The following is a 16,133-nucleotide window of genomic DNA, read 5'->3' on the forward strand; positions in this document are numbered from 1 at the left end:
ATACATGTGTATATATATATATATATATATATATATATATATATATATATATATATATATACGTATATATATATATATATATAATAAATATATATATATATAAATACAGACTTGGCATTTAATATGGAATTTTTTTTTTTCTTGACTTGGGTTTACTTTCTCAACTCAGTATATCAATCTGGTGAGTTTCTTTTACACTTTGGTGATTTATTTGTTAAAAGAACCATGTCACTGATTGTCTGTCGCAGCAAGAAGTCAACAACAGGATTATTTCACAGGTGGCGTGGTAAAATGTACGGACAGGTGCATTTGACGATTGGCTTCACAGTCGGGTATACAAGGGTTGTTGCGTTCTGTATTAGTGGAAAACAACTGCTGCACATCTCCAAAAGTTATTGCCGCTTCCTCTGGAGATGGTCCGTCAACTCGACAATGCTGTTTGTCATGGAGTGGTGGCTTTACGAAATTACAGCATGAAAGAGCGTGCTATTGCTCGGCAGTATGGCATCACTCAAGGTCAGGTGTCAAAGATCCTGAAACGAAATGCTCAGAGGGGTGTCCCTACTCCAATACCGAGGCCAGGACGTCCCCGCAGAACCACAAGGAGAGATGATCGCCACCTGCACCGGTTAGTCCGCAATGGCCGTACCAAGTCAGCTAATCGGCTTAGGGCTGAGTGGCAGCAACTGACAAATGTGCCTGTATCCAGAAGGCGAGTCAACCAACGACTGGTTCAAGCAGGCTATCGTGCCAGGCGTCCCCTGAGAAAGCCACGCCTGACAAGACAACACTGCCAGCGCCGATTGCAGTGGGCCAGAGAGCACCGTCAATGGCAGCCAGGACACTGGAATCATGTGATCTTCAGTGACGAGTCTAGATTTCTTGTCTGTTGTCAATATGGCCGCGTCCGAGTGCGCAGACAAGTGCATGAAGCCTACAACAAAGATTGTATAGTGCCAAGAGTCCAAGCTGGAGGTGGTGGGGTGACCGTTTGGGCTGCTTTTCATGCAGGGGGCAAAACTGACCTGGTTGTTCTGAATGGAAACCTGAACCAGTTCAAGTACAGGGGCATTCTGGAAGAAACATTGCTTCCATTTGCTCATGCAGCCTTTCGAGGAAACTTTGTCTTCCAAGATGACAATGCACGGCTCATCGTGCTCGCATGGCCTGCCATGTCCCCGGATATTAATCCGATAGAGAACTTGTGGGCAGAATTAACGCATCAAATCGACCACTTGGACCAGCAGCCGACCTCTGTGCGTGAATTGCAGCAGGCTATTGTCACTGCATGGCAAGCGATTTCCTGTCCAAACCTTGGCAAATCTCGTGAACAGCATGCGTCAACGTGTACGTGCTCGCCTGAATGCTCGTGGGGGTTACACGAAGTACTGAACTGTAATTTTACTGTCGGTAATGCCAGTCGTAATTTCACTTTTGTTTTTGTTAAAAAAAAATTTGGCTAATGTGCAAAATAAAGAGATACTTCTGCAAAACGTACAGAAGTTTAACACAGTGCTGTCCATGAATTGAGTTCGATATCAGTTCACATCACTTTCAAGGATCAATTTATTTGTTTCGAAATGTCAAATGTTGTTTTTTGTTTCTTTTAAAGGTCACATTAAGAAAATCTAGAATAATTTCAAAATAATTCCAATGAACTTTTGGTTCTAAGACATCTTGAAAAGTAAGTTCACCCTCACAAAAAAAAAAATTCCTTATTAAATGCCAAGTCTGTGTGTGTGTGTGTGTGTGTGTGTATATATATATATATATATACAGTATATCTGTGCAGTGTCTGTCTTGTGTTGTGTTGTCACTGAACTACTTTCTCAAACTTTTGTGAAATCGTACCAAACTTCTGGTATGCACATATCTCTCCCGTCGGTATGTCCTAAGGGTATTTTTTTTTGGAAAAATTTTTCGAATTATTATTATTTATTTTTGGGGGGAAATTTTTTTTTTTCACCTTCAATTGTTTATAAGATGTGATATCACGTATATTACAAATACATTTGAATATTGAATATTTTAAATTATTGTTTGAATTACATTTGAATATTGAATATTTTAAATTATTGTTTGAATTATGATTGGTTTAAACCATGACAAAACTGCAACTCGGGTACAGTCATTTGTCTATACTAGGGCATGCCCGTACTATATATATATCTAAAATTATATCCCCCCCCCCTCTATTTACATGAAATGGTTTGGTCCAAAGCGAACGGCTTGCGAGTACGGTGACAATCCCCCCCCCTCTATTTACATGAAATGGTTTGGTCCAAAGCGAACGGCTTGCGGAGTTTGGTAAAGAAATCGCCATAGCGTGCACAAACGCGCAGGAAAGCGAAAGAATCGCAAATTAGTTTTAATTAGTTTTAAAACATAGTTTAACGCCAACATAGTTTGCCAACGTGAAATAAATGAATACGCTCTCAAATGTGCCGTCCGAGGCAGAGTCTGTTCGGCACGTTCGGCACACGTGATAGCTCGCTGCTCTCTGATTGGTTGAATCGTTTTTTGGACATAGCTCGGTAACTACTTGTCCGATTAATATGAAACCTTGAAAAGGCACATCCTCGGGTCCCCAGCAATATACCTGGCAAGTTTAAAGTATATCGGACCCGTGGTTGTCGAGAAACAGCGGTCACAGACATACAGACATACAAACATACACACAGAGATTACTGGAATTATAGATAGATATCTACACATCTGGGCAGTGTCTGTGTTGTCACTTAACGACTCCCTCAAACTTTTGTTTCCGTGGTTGTGAAGTGTTTTTAATAACGTTGTGGTGGTTTTGAATCACGTGGTGGTGAGGTATTTATAATTACGTGTTGGTGAGGTGTTTTTAAATATGTGGTGATGAGATGTTTTGAATTCCGTGTTTTATGGCGGTGAGGTGTTTTTATTACGTGTTTTATGGCTGTGAGGGGTTTTTATTTCGTGTTTTAAGGCTGAGGTGTTTTTATTTCGTTTTATGGCTGTGAGGTGTTTTCAATTTCGTGGTGGTGAGGTGTTTTTATTACGTGTTTTATGGCTGTGAGGTGTTTTAAATTACTTGGTGGTGAGGTGTATATATCTATATATATATAAAACACAGTGTGTGTGTGTGTGTGTGTGTGTGTGTGTGTGTGTGTGTGTGTGTGTGTGTGTGTGTGTGTGTGTGTGTGTGTGTGTGTGTGTAATGTTACCGATAGACTCCTAAACGGAGAGGCGTACGTGCTTGATATTTGACATAGACATGGCCATTGAGCCTGGGACAAACATGGCTGAACTCAAAATATTTGACGATCCATATTTTTTATTCATATTTACCTCAGCGCATTTCAGCACACAGAATCAACGGAATCAGAGGAGGTGGGCGCTGATTCGCTCAGAGTGATCACGTGATGACGCTATGAACGCATTGACGCTATGAACGCATTGACGCTATGAACGCATTGACGCTATGAACGCTATGACGCTATGAAAAAAAAAAATCGCTATGACGCTATGAAACTATGACGCTATGAAACGCTATGAAGCTATGACGCTATGAACAATATGACGCTATGACGCTATGAAACGCTATGACAAAAACAAATCGCTATGACGCTATGAAAAAAAAAAATCGCTCGCTTTACCAAGGGGCTCGCTCTCCCCCCGTTCCCCTCCCCTCCCTTCCCCCTCCCCCTCCCCTCCCCCGCCCGGCAATGCCGGGTACTTCTGCTAGTATATATACACACACACACACACACACACACACACACACACAGAAGTTAGATTTTGAATTACTAGGGCGTGCCCGCACGTACGTGCTTGCCCATACGTGCTTGCCCGTACGTGCATGCAAAAAAACATGCGTGCAAACAACAACAACAAAAAAAAACTTTGAAACCACGTGGCAGTAACGACCACAGAACCCCCCCCCCCCCCCTCTATTTACATGAAATGGTTTGGTTCATTCGCAAAGCCAAAGCGAACGGCTTGCGAGTACGGTGACCATACCTTGGGAACCACTTGTCCGATTAATTTCAAACCTTGAAAAGGCACATCCTCGGGTCCCCAGCAATATACCTGGCAAGTTTCAAGTATATCGGACCGGTAGTTGTCGAGAAACAGCGGTCGCATACAGACAGACAGACAGACAGACACACACACACACACACACACACACACACACACACACACACACACACACACACACACACACACACACACACACACACACACACACACACACACACACACACACACACACACACACACACACAGCTGGAATTATATAGAGATAATTGTCACGCTAATCTAATACCTTACTCTACCGATTACAGTTCTGTTATGATAAGTGTTTCTGGGTAATTTATGCTTGCTGAACCATCCCAGAAATGATATTCAATGTGCATTGTGGAATTTAGGTTGTCGAGTTAAAATAACCACGAACTAACTCTGAGTATATCGAGCAAATAGATCCCACAGTGCAGTAAGAAAAGCCACGTTCCACAGCTTTGTTCAGCATTTTTGTAATTCTCACTTCCTGCAGCACGGATTCAATGCGCATTAGCCTGAAGTGTGTGCAACACATCACAGTGCCAGGCATTATAATAACATGCATAATCTGTCACACAATTCCTCCTCACTTTGCATCTCTTATGCTGGGCGAGAGCACGTTCACCCAGCGGTGCCTTCACAGGAGACGTTACACTTCACTGCAAGTGTTTCTCTCCATTCTGTACAGTGCTGCGTCTGGCATGCAGGACCACATCTGCTGCTATTGTTTTGATGTCGTTTATTACTTGTGAAAATCGAACATTTTTCAAGTATATTGGTTGGTACCGTGTGTTGTTCTGTCTGTCTATCTATCTATCTGTCTGTCTGTCTGTCTGTTTGTCTGTTTGTATGTCAATCACCTAGACGTCACAATTTTAAACCAATCTTCAGAAAACTTCACCAAATGGTAGATTGGTCATAAATCAAGAAGTCAAGAAGCAAGAAGCCTATTGATTTCGAGTTCAAATGCTCAACTAGGCCAAAGGTCAACAACTTCAGTCAGATTTCTAAAATCCTCAATTTTCAATCTGCCATAACATCAACCGATTGACTTAAAATTTGAAGAGCATTTGCATATCAGGTCACTGAATTCAACCACCAATTATTTTTGAGGTCACCATAGGCCAAAAGGTCAACATAATAGGCCGTATTTCTAAAATTGTCAATTTTCATCTGATGCTCTTGAAATTTGAAGAGGATTTGCATATTTGGTCATTTAATTCAACCACCAATTATATTTGTGTGTCAACAATGGCCAAAAGGTCAACATAGGCCAAAGATGAACAGCTTAGGTGACATTTCTGAAATCCTCAATTTTCATCTGATTGATTTGAAATTTGAGCAGGATTTGTTTTTAATTTTTTTTTTTTTTTTTTTTTTTTTTTTTTTTACAATTATTTTTAATGTCTAAAGGTCAAAAGGTCAACAAAGGCCATATTTCTAAAATCATCAACTTCCCAAAAAATCGACTGGAAATTTGAAGAGAATTTGCATATCATCTTACTATAATTCGCCAAATGTCCGTCTGTCTGTCTGTCTGTCTGTCTGTCTGTCCATTCGAAGGTACCGTAAAAACTGCTGAACCGATCACAACGATATTTTGGGTGGGTAATCCTGGGATCTCCAGGAGTAAAATAGGCTATTTGGTTTTCCCAATTTCAGCTTTGGTCTCCAGCATTCTCAGGTTTTGACTCCCGCATAACATACACGTTCGCATAACGTTCATTGTGACGATGTTTTCATTGTGACGATGTTTTCATTGTGACGATGTTGTATTCCCGGGTGCTACACAAACAGCTGCACGGACTCGGTGACCTCGCTGCACAGACTCGATGACCTCGGACAAAGACCTTTTATAAGGACACGGGTTGAATCCCTGCTTGGGAGAATTCCATCCCCCCCCCCCCCCCCCCCCCCCGCCATCATGGCCGTTTCTCCAACTCACAATCCCATGATATGCGGAAAGGACGACTCAAAACCAATTATCTTCTTCGATTCATATTAAAAACATCATTAAAAGTAAATAATGACCTCGGCGAAAGTTCAAATGTAGGACAGTTTATATAGGACACGGGCAGTTTATAAGGACACGGATATCCACGGATAGTTTATAAGGACACGGATATCCACGGATAACTTATAAGGACACGGGTTGAATCTACATGAGAGAATTCCACATAGCTATTTTGGCGGTGTATACGCTAACAGTCGATCTTGCCAAGGCTGTAACAGCTATCGGCTCAAAATCCTTTTAACTGTTGATTTGGTAGTTTTTACAATGAAGGAAACATTAACAATGTTGTTAAAAGTTTATTTTGTGATTAATTTGTGATTGGAGATATGTTGTTTGGAATGAAAAAAGAGATATCGAGTTCAAGTGAATGACGACATGCCGTGATGGTTTCTACTTTCTGAAAGTGAACTTCGCGGATCGCCATATGCAGATTCGCCACAGTCCCACGATCGATGTTTCTATGTGTGAACATTCCCGTTTGTTTGCGAACGGGTACGTTTTTCATGGAAGTCATTCACGAACTTGCTGTCCATGTCTGATGTGCGACTGAAGGTGCTACAGGAATGTGGAATTTATTGGTTTCATGCTTTAGCATTCGCCATATCTGCATTGCCCGTTTGCTTCTGGCCTCCCACCCGTGTGTAGCACGGGTATATCACTAGTGTCAATGAATTCAACCGCCAATTATAATTTTTGAGGACTAAAGGTCAAAAGGTCAATATAGGCCAAACTTCTAAAATCGTAACATTTTCATCTTATTGACTTGAAATTCGAAGAGGATTTGCATATTTGGTCATCAAATTCAACCACCAATTTATTTGTAAGGTCAAATTTGTTTGCAAGTATCGTGCTTTTTTTTTTTACTTTATTGTAGATAGTTATTATTGATTTCATTCTCCGTTTATTTGTTCGGGATTAAACCAGTTTGGTTTTATTCATAGCTTTATCCCGGTGTGTACCCTGGTAAGAATAGGTACACCGTATCCCTGCGTGTCGTAAGAGGCAACTAAGAGGGTTGGCGTCTGGAAGGGCATCCGGCCATTAAGAAAACATTGCCTCAAAAAGAGAACCATGACAATTACAACTACATATGGGCAGGGTACAGCCCAAAGTGGAGATCGGTTTCAGAGGTTTGGGGCATGGAATGTAGGGACAATGACAGGGAGATCAGGAGAAGTGGTGGAAGTATTGGTCAGAAGAAGAGTGGACATATGTTGTGTGCAAGAGACGAGATGGAAGGGAAGTGGTGTGAGAATGGTGAAGGGGAGGCAGGGACAGAAATACAAGTTTGTGTGGCAAGGGTGCCTTGAGGGCATGAATGGTGTTGGTGTCCTGTTTTCTGAGGAGTTTGTAGACAGTGTGGTGAGTGTGACTAGAGTGAGTGATAGGTTGATGATGGTGAAAATGATGATTGGAAAGCTCTTGGTGAACGTCATCTCGGGATGTTCTCCGCAGGTTGGTCGGAGCGATGAAGAGAAGGACAAGTTCTGGTGCGCGATAGAGAGCTGATGGAAAACGTGAAAGATGAGGAAGTTGTTGTGGTTGGAGGAGACCTAAATGGACATGTGGGAAGGAGTATGGACAATTTCGAGGGAGTTCATGGGGGTTACGGACATGGTGTGAGAAATGGAGAAGGTGAAAGGATTTTGGAGTTTGCTGATGGAGCTGATTTGTTGATTTGTAATACTCAGTTCCAGAAAGGGGATAATAAGCTTGTTACATTCACTTCAGGGGGGGTCGACGACAACCGTTGACTACCTGATGGTGCGTAGGTGAGATAGCGGGCACCTCCGGGACACAAAGGTGGTCCCGGGGGAGGAGGCTGTTTCACAGCACCACTTGGTTGTCTGTGACATAAGGGTGAAAGGTGCGAGGAGAGCTCGGCGGGTGAAGTACCAACCGAGAATGAAGGTGTGGAGGTTGAAAGAGGTGACAGTAAGGGAGGCATTAAAAGAGAGGCTGAGTAGGGTAGAAGATGATGTGGTTGAGCTTGAACGTGGTTGGAGGTCAATGAAAGATAGTCTGTTGGGAGCCGTTGGTGAAGTATGTGGATGGACAAAAGGACCACCGAAGCACTCGGAAACATGGTGGTGGGATGATGAAGTTGGAAAGAGGATTGACGAGAAGAGGAAGAAGTTCAAGGAGTGGCAGAAGGTGAAGGGTACGGGAGCAGAAAAAGCAGAGCATGAAAGTTATAATGCAACCAAGAAGGCTGCAAAGAAAGAGGTAGCAAAGGTGCAGGAGGCATGTAGGAAAATGTTCGGAGAACGCTTGGATTCGGAAGAGGGTCAGAGAGCGGTATTCAGGATTGCAAAGCAGATAGCAAAAGAGAGGTGTGATGTGATGGGGGTGAGTTGCTTGAAGGATGAAGTGGGACAAATCGTTGTGGACCCAGATGGAATTAAAGGAAGATGGAAAAGATATATGGAAATGCTGTTGAATTCAGAGAATGAATGGGATGGCAACATAGAGAGTAACCCAGTTTTAGGACCGGCAGAGAAGATAACTGAGAAGGAAGTTGAGGAAGCGATAAAAGCAATGAAGAGTAGAAAAAGCGGGAGGCCCGCCGGGAGTTGTGGGAGATATGTTGAAAGCAGCAGGAAGTTTGGGTGTGAAGAGAATGACAGAGATCTGTAATCTGGTGGTGAAAGAAGGCCGCATTCCAGTGGATTGGGAACTGAGTACCCTCGTCCCTCTATACAAGGGGAAAGGCGACCCTCTGGAGTGTGGCTTGTACTGAGCGATAAAGTTATTGGAGCATGGAATGAAGGTATTGGAAAAGGTGTTGGAGGGGAGGATAAGGAAGAAGGTGAAGATCGACGAAATGCAGTTTGGATTTATGCCAGGAAGAGGAACGACAGACGCACTCTTTATTGTGAGGCAGTTGCAGGAGAAGTACATGGAGAAGAGGAAGAAGTTGTTTCTTGGGTTTGTTGATCTGGAGAAAGCATTTGATAGGGTTCCACGCAAAGTATTGACATGGGCACTGAGGAAGTTAGAAGTGGAGGAATGGTTGATCAGAGTAGTGATGGCAATGTACAAAAGAGCGCGCACAGCTGTAAGGACGAAGGACAGGAACAGTGGTGAGTTTGAGGTGAAGGTTTGAGTGCATCAGGGGTCGGTACTAAGTCCACTACTATTTGTAGCTGTGATGGAGGTGCTGGCTGAGAACGTAAAGGAGGGTTTACCGTGGGAGTTGTTGTGTGCAGATGAACTGGTGTTCATTGCAGAAAGTATGGATGGACTGAAGGAAAAGATGAACAAGTGGAAGGAATGTATGGAGTCAAAAGGTCTGAAGGTGAATATAGGAAAGACGAAGGTGATGGCAAGTGGTAAAGAATGTGGAGGTGGAAAGCACTGGGAAGTGGCCATGTGCCGTGTGCAGGAAGGGTGTCGGAGTGAACTCCATTCAATGTACAATGTGCGCTGAGAGTGGGTTCATCAAAAATGTAGTGGTCTGAGAGGGTCATTAACCAGTGTGGCAGCTACATTCAAATGTAAGGTGTGCACAGAGGGAGCTGCAGATGGAGGAAATGTTGAGTTGGATCTTGGAGACGGCTTGAAGGTGTGAAAACATTTTGCTACCTCGGAGACATGCTGAATGGAGAAGGTCGATCAGACTCGGCAAAGGTTGCTACAGTGAGATGTGCATGGAAGAAGTTTCGGGAACTGAGTGGCATGCTGATGATGAGGGGAGTGTCGTTGAAGCTGAAGGGAAAGGTGTATGCTGCATGTGTGAGAAGTGTTATGATTTATGGGAGCGAGACATGGGTCATGAATGTAGAGCAGCAACGAAGGCTGGAAAGGGTGGAAATGCGAATGGTTCGGTGGATGTGCGGAGTGTCGTTGAGAGAGAGGAAGACAAATGATGAATTGCGAAAGATGATGGGAATAGAGCCTGTGATTGATGCTGTGAAGAGGAACAGGTTGAGATGGTTTGGTCATGTGTTGAGGAAGGATGAAAGTGACTGGTTGAGAAGAGTGATGGAAATGAATGTAGAAGGAAGTAGAGGACGTGGAAAACCGAGAAAGACTTGGCTAAAGATGGTGGAAGAAGAAATGCGGGCAAGGGGGTTAACAAGGAGAGATGCAGAAAATAGGGCAAAATGGAGAAGATCGTCATGGGGACCACAAGGCTAACCCCCGCTCTAGCAGGGAAAATGGCCTTAAAATGCATGTTGTTGTTTGTTGTGCTGTGCATGACATCTTTCTTGTTTATTTGTTTGCTTGTTTTTGTTCATCTATTTTTTTATTGCTGCTTACAATTTAATTTCATAGAAAGCATTCACATAAATCCATTTTAATGTAAATCAAAGCATTTTTAAAAACCTACTTAATATCAACAACTGGCAGGAACTTAGTAGGTTTTGGCCATGCGAGTCATATCAGCCGTGTCATGAACTCTCAAAACAAGGATGCTAGCTGGATAACAGGGAAGCTAATAAGCTGCTTTAATAGCACTTGAGTATCCAACAGTAAATCGGGCAACATTAATTATGGTCTAAATTTAACAGAATATGCATCTCTTTTGGGGAAGTTGAAAAACAAAGTGCCATTCAACCAGTCTCAATTTTAATGGGTAATCAAAATGTTGATTCGTACCGACAATGGCATGAGCAATACCAACTATGGTATATTCAGTATATTGCAATTAGAAAATTAATGATACAATCAAAAGTATCCCCATTATGCCTTCCATTATGTTTAATAAATTTATTGCTATTTCCTCGGTTGCCTAAGGTGTAGGGAGGTTGTTTCACCACTGTCTGACTGTTTGTCTGTCTGAGCAGGATATCTCAAAAAGTTATGGACGGATTCGGACGAAATTTGGTGGGCAGGTTGGGTGTATGACAAGGACAGATCTTATACATTTCAAGGAGATCCGAATCCGGATACGAGCTGTTGGTGAAGATCCAGATATATATACATAAACACACACCACATTCCTATCTACACACACACACACACACACACACACACACACACACACACACACACACACACACACACACACACACACACACACACACACACACACACACACACACACACACACACACACACACACACACACACACACACACACACCTTTAGAATGCCCCAGATATATCTAAAACAGAGGTGTAAAATAACTTTCATGCCAAGTCTGCATTGGATACATCACCGATTAATTTTATTTGTGAACAAAAGTCTATATTTATATGGCCACAAAGCCACAATAATAGCAAAGGCAAAGCATCGATAGTCAAACAGAAAAGTAAATGCAACCCACCTGATCGAACCGGGCTTCATCTTCACAGTTTTCGAAGGTCTGCGTAGCAACGGTAAGCCCTGTTAAACATCAAGAAAATAAACATTTTGTTTTTGCCTTTTCTTTAATAGTGCACAACTATACATCAAATCCATTCCACCAAAGATTGCAGAGAAAGACACAAATTATTGGTTCTTTTGCACGACATTGCATTTGACTTCATATATTGCAGTCATGTCTGATTTATTTGGTCATAGTTTAGCCTTATGTTAGTTATTTGCAAGAATATACCGAAGCATCTCCTCATTGTAAAATAGCATGATACGCAGGTCCTGAAAAAGAAGTCTACATCATTAAAAATACATTATTGTACACCGCTCCTTTCTTATGCCTTCTCCAGGCGCTGCATAACGTCATTGCCGGGCACCGAAGGGGGCTCGGCAATGACGCACGCTGAAATAGTATGTTTGTATGAAATAGTATGTTAGTACTTAGTTTTCACTCTGGTTGTTTGTTTGTTTTCTTTCTTTCTTTCTTGTTTGTCTGGGCAATATCTCAGCCATCCTTTGAGCTAGAAGAAGAAAAAGAACCACCTTTGGAGGCCATTTTTCCCTGCAGAGCAGGGGTTGGCCTTTTTCGGGCACCGTGGTCCCCTTTTTGAAGCAACGTTTTACAGCTGGATGCCCTTCCTGCCGCCAACCCTGTTAATTGCCTCTTGCGGCACACAGGAAATTACCAGTGAACTGGTACTCAATTTGCTGACCTCAGAAGGATGACAGGCCGAGTCAACCCTCCTGGTGTTAATTCAGCGATCGACCGGGATTCAAACCCAGGATCCTAGGATCCTAAGCCAGCACTCTAACCACTAAGCCAACACCAGGATTCAATCCTTTGAGATAGGAAGCTGAGATTTCGGCACAATAGTGAGCAAGTACTTTGTCAAAAACGTTATGTTTTGTTTAATCAATTGATTGATTAGTTATTTAATTATTAGCGATTAATTAAGTACTTTTACATTACCTTTCACTTCTGGGCATTATCTCAGGCACCTTTTGACTTAGGAAGCTGATATTTGGGCATGCCAATGCCCAAGTGATTTAGCTGTAAAGGCTATTTTTGATTTATTGATTAATCAATTAATCGATTCATTATTTAATTATTAGATTCGATTAATGACTAAAAAAATTTTTTTTTTAAGTTACAGATTCGGATGAAATGGTAGTGGTTTATGTGTTCTATTAGCCAATTGATTAATTATTTATTTATTTTTGATTATTATTTATTTATTTTCATTATTAATCATTTAGTTATTATCTTTCTCATCTGGGCAATATCTCAGGCACCTTTTGAGCTAGGAAGCTGATATTTGGACATGACAATGACCAAGTGATTTGTCTGTAAAGGGTATTTTTGATTTATTGATTAATCAATTAATCGATTAATTATTTATTGATTAATGAATTTTTTTTATTTTTTTTTAATTAATGACTTATTTAATTAAATTTCTAAAAGTTACATCTTTGGATGAAGCACTAGTGGTTTAGTTATGCTATCAGCCAATTGATTAAGAAAATATTTTATGACAATCTTTTATTGATTTTAATTATACAATTAATCAATCAAATATTGTGCACCTCTCCCTCCAAATACAGTTTCTATGAGCTGCACGGCGGTATTGCCGGGTGCCGGAGGCACCCCAGCAATGCCGCGCTGGAGGATATTTAATTATTTGGCATAAGGGCGGTGTACTTTGAATGTATCTGTACTTGTATACAAATACATCGCTCTCGTAATGCCTCATGTAATTGGGCCACAAAACTCACATAGCTGAATTGAGTGAGATTTCTTTTTTTTGAATTTTTGAATTCTTTTTCCTCCACAAACATTTATTTTTACCTTTTACTAAAGTCATCTCCATTTCACGCAGAAATCTTAACAACAATATTACGTGAAACTAAAAATCCTACAAGTATATCATGACAACAAAGGCGGAAGTGACGAATCCGTAACAATATGGAAAGTATTTTTTGTATACAAAGTCAAGTCTCATGGAAGAGATAGAACACTGAACAGATCAGGAAGCAACAGAACAAAAGGAACAGCAGAAGGAGATGGGAACACCAAAAGCAGGGCTGAGGGACAAAATTATGTCGGCCCAATGTTGTTGTTTTTATGTGGGCCCAACGTTGGGCAATGCTCCCTTCCAACATATGATTAACGTGGCCCAACGTTGGGCAAACGCTCCCTTCCAACATAGCATGATGTCGGCCTGCTGGTGAGGAGCGATGCAAATAGGGGGACATTGGGTGGAGGGATGCCGATTCCAAATTGGGCAAACGGAGATAAGGATCATAAGAAGAGAGATAATAACTTTTGTTTAAGGCATGGAGAAAGGTGCTGCTGTAGGTGTGGGAGGAGGGTTGCTGAGCCAAGTGCTTAGCTGACAGACAGTTTTGGAAAATAATCTTTGTAAAGAATAAGTAGTAGCAGAAAAGGGATACAGCATCATGAAGAAGAAGATGTGGGGTACTCCTGATGAAGAAAAAAGGAAAGTGAAGCATTTTAGACACAATTTTCAATAAAGAAAAGAAATAAAATTACAAAGAGAAAAATTAGGAAAAATTTAGAAATTTTAGAAAAAAAGATTTTTAAAAAATTAGAAAAGGACAATTTTCACAGCAACTATCCGAGAAGCAGCTACAGTAAGCCTTGTACAACACGAAAACGAATTAGACAAATACATACAGCACAACAAGGTACGATTTAACATGGAAAATGTACAGAAACAATTTTAGAACAAACAGCAACACAGGGACAAAGATACAACGGAAAAACACGATGAATCCGGATCAGAAAACGTCGCTTTAATGAGGTGGAAGCGGCAGCTGCAGATTCGACCAACACGTGGAAAAATCCCCGAAAAGAAGTATTCGATTTGATTTATATTTTAAATACTTTTGCCTTCACGTCTCCTTTAACAACTTTTGCCTTCACGTCTCCTTTAACAACTTTTGCCTTCAGGTCTCCTTTAACAACTTTTGCCTTCACGTCTCCTTTAACAACTTTTGCCTTCAGGTCTCCTTTAACAACTTTTGCCTTCATGTCTCCTTTAACAACTTTTGCCTTCAGGTCTCCTTTAACAACTTTTGCCTTCATGTCTCCTTTAACAACTTTTGCCTTCAGGTCTCCTTTAACAACTTTTGCCTTCATGTCTCCTTTAACAACTTTTGCCTTCATGTCTCCTTTAACAACTTTTGCCTTCACGTCTCCTTTAACAACTTTTGCCTTCAGGTCTCCTTTAACAACTTTTGCCTTCACGTCTCCTTTAACAACTTTTGCCTTCAGGTCTCCTTTAACAACTTTTGCCTTCATGTCTCCTTTAACAACTTTTGCCTTCAGGTCTCCTTTAACAACTTTTGCCTTCATGTCTCCTTTAACAACTTTTGCCTTCAGGTCTCCTTTAACAACTTTTGCCTTCATGTCTCCTTTAACAACTTTTGCCTTCATGTCTCCTTTAACAACTTTTGCCTTCACGTCTCCTTTAACAACTTTTGCCTTCACGTCTCCTTTAACAACTTTTGCCTTCACGTCTCCTTTAACAACTTTTGCCTTCACGTCTCCTTTAACAACTTTTGCCTTCACGTCTCCTTTAACAACTTTTGCCTTCACGTCTCCTTTAACAACTTTTGCCTTCACGTCTCCTTTAACAACTTTTGCCTTCATGTCTCCTTTAACAACTTTTGCCTTCACGTCTCCTTTAACAACTTTTGCCTTCACGTCTCCTTTAACAACTTTTGCCTTCACGTCTCCTTTAACAACTTTTGCCTTCACGTCTCCTTTAACAACTTTTCCCTTCACGTCTCCTTTAACAACTTTTGCCTTCACGTCTCCTTTAACAACTGCAACATCATGTCTCGGAACTTGCATAATCACAGATTGCAATTGTCCGCAGAGATCGTTCCGTTTGTTCTGGGGTGCATAGCATTGGATGACATTCAATTTGATGCATTGCAAATCAAAGGGCGCATACAAAAGTGATGATTACAATGTAAAATTGATTAGGGTAGATCACAAGCATTGGACCTGTACAAAAAGAGAAGCAGCAATTTGTTAACTCAAGGGAAAAGTTCCCCATTATGTGGACAAAGACATCGACATGCTCTGAATGACATGATAAGATATGTTATTCCTCACTTCTCCCAGATATGGAATCACCTTCCAGAGGCTTTGTCTCATTCGTCCCTCCAAGTCTTCAAGGAAGAGTGCACCTGCACCACCATCTCTTTTTAGCCACAATTTTGACCCATTGTCCTTATTATGTTCCCCATTAACCTTTCCTAACCAAACTCTCTTACTTGCTCGATTCAGTGTTTCCTCCCCTCCCTCCTCTTCTCTCTTCTCTCCTCTCTTCCTGTTCATTCATTCCCTTAATGTTTGTCCCACTGTCAGTTATACTTTGCTTTTCTCTGAACCTTGCTCTCGTAAAAAAAAAAATTGTTTTGTTTTTAAAGACCCGCAATTGCACCATCAGCAGACAAGTGCTGGCATGCCAACTAGGCCCCTGTCATAGCGGTGATTGCAAGGAATGCACCATGAACTATCATCGTCGTTGAGAAAAGTCATAAGGTGATGTGGTTCCCATCTCACTTTGTTTGATGACGATGAAAATAATCAGTTGTGATGAAGACGCCTTAGTGGGGCGGCTTAGCCCAAATATTCAAAAGAATTGTGCATTTTGTGATACAAGCACCAAATTTGGCACAAATGTACATTAATATGTTGCGAACATTTTCAGATATTGGGCCACTTGAAATTCCGTAATTTTTTTTTTCA

At 41.4% G+C, this 16,133-nt stretch overlaps 1 protein-coding gene across 2 annotated transcripts in view; it reads right to left on the reverse strand.

The window, feature by feature from the left end:
• LOC137432571 (otoferlin) overlaps positions 1-16,133 on the reverse strand; it is a 258,417-nt gene that overhangs the window by 238,732 nt on the left and 3,552 nt on the right. For both annotated transcript variants that reach the window (XM_078783368.1, XM_068124613.2), the window contains exon 2: positions 11,322-11,380. In XM_078783368.1, coding sequence (XP_078639494.1) covers positions 11,322-11,380 — 59 coding nt within the window. The remainder of the gene's footprint in view (positions 1-11,321; positions 11,381-16,133) is intronic.

Source organism: Myxine glutinosa, chromosome 8 (genome assembly GCF_964187855.1).
Source record: "Myxine glutinosa chromosome 8, kmMyxGlut1.1, whole genome shotgun sequence".
NCBI classification, from domain to species: domain Eukaryota; kingdom Metazoa; phylum Chordata; class Myxini; order Myxiniformes; family Myxinidae; genus Myxine; species Myxine glutinosa.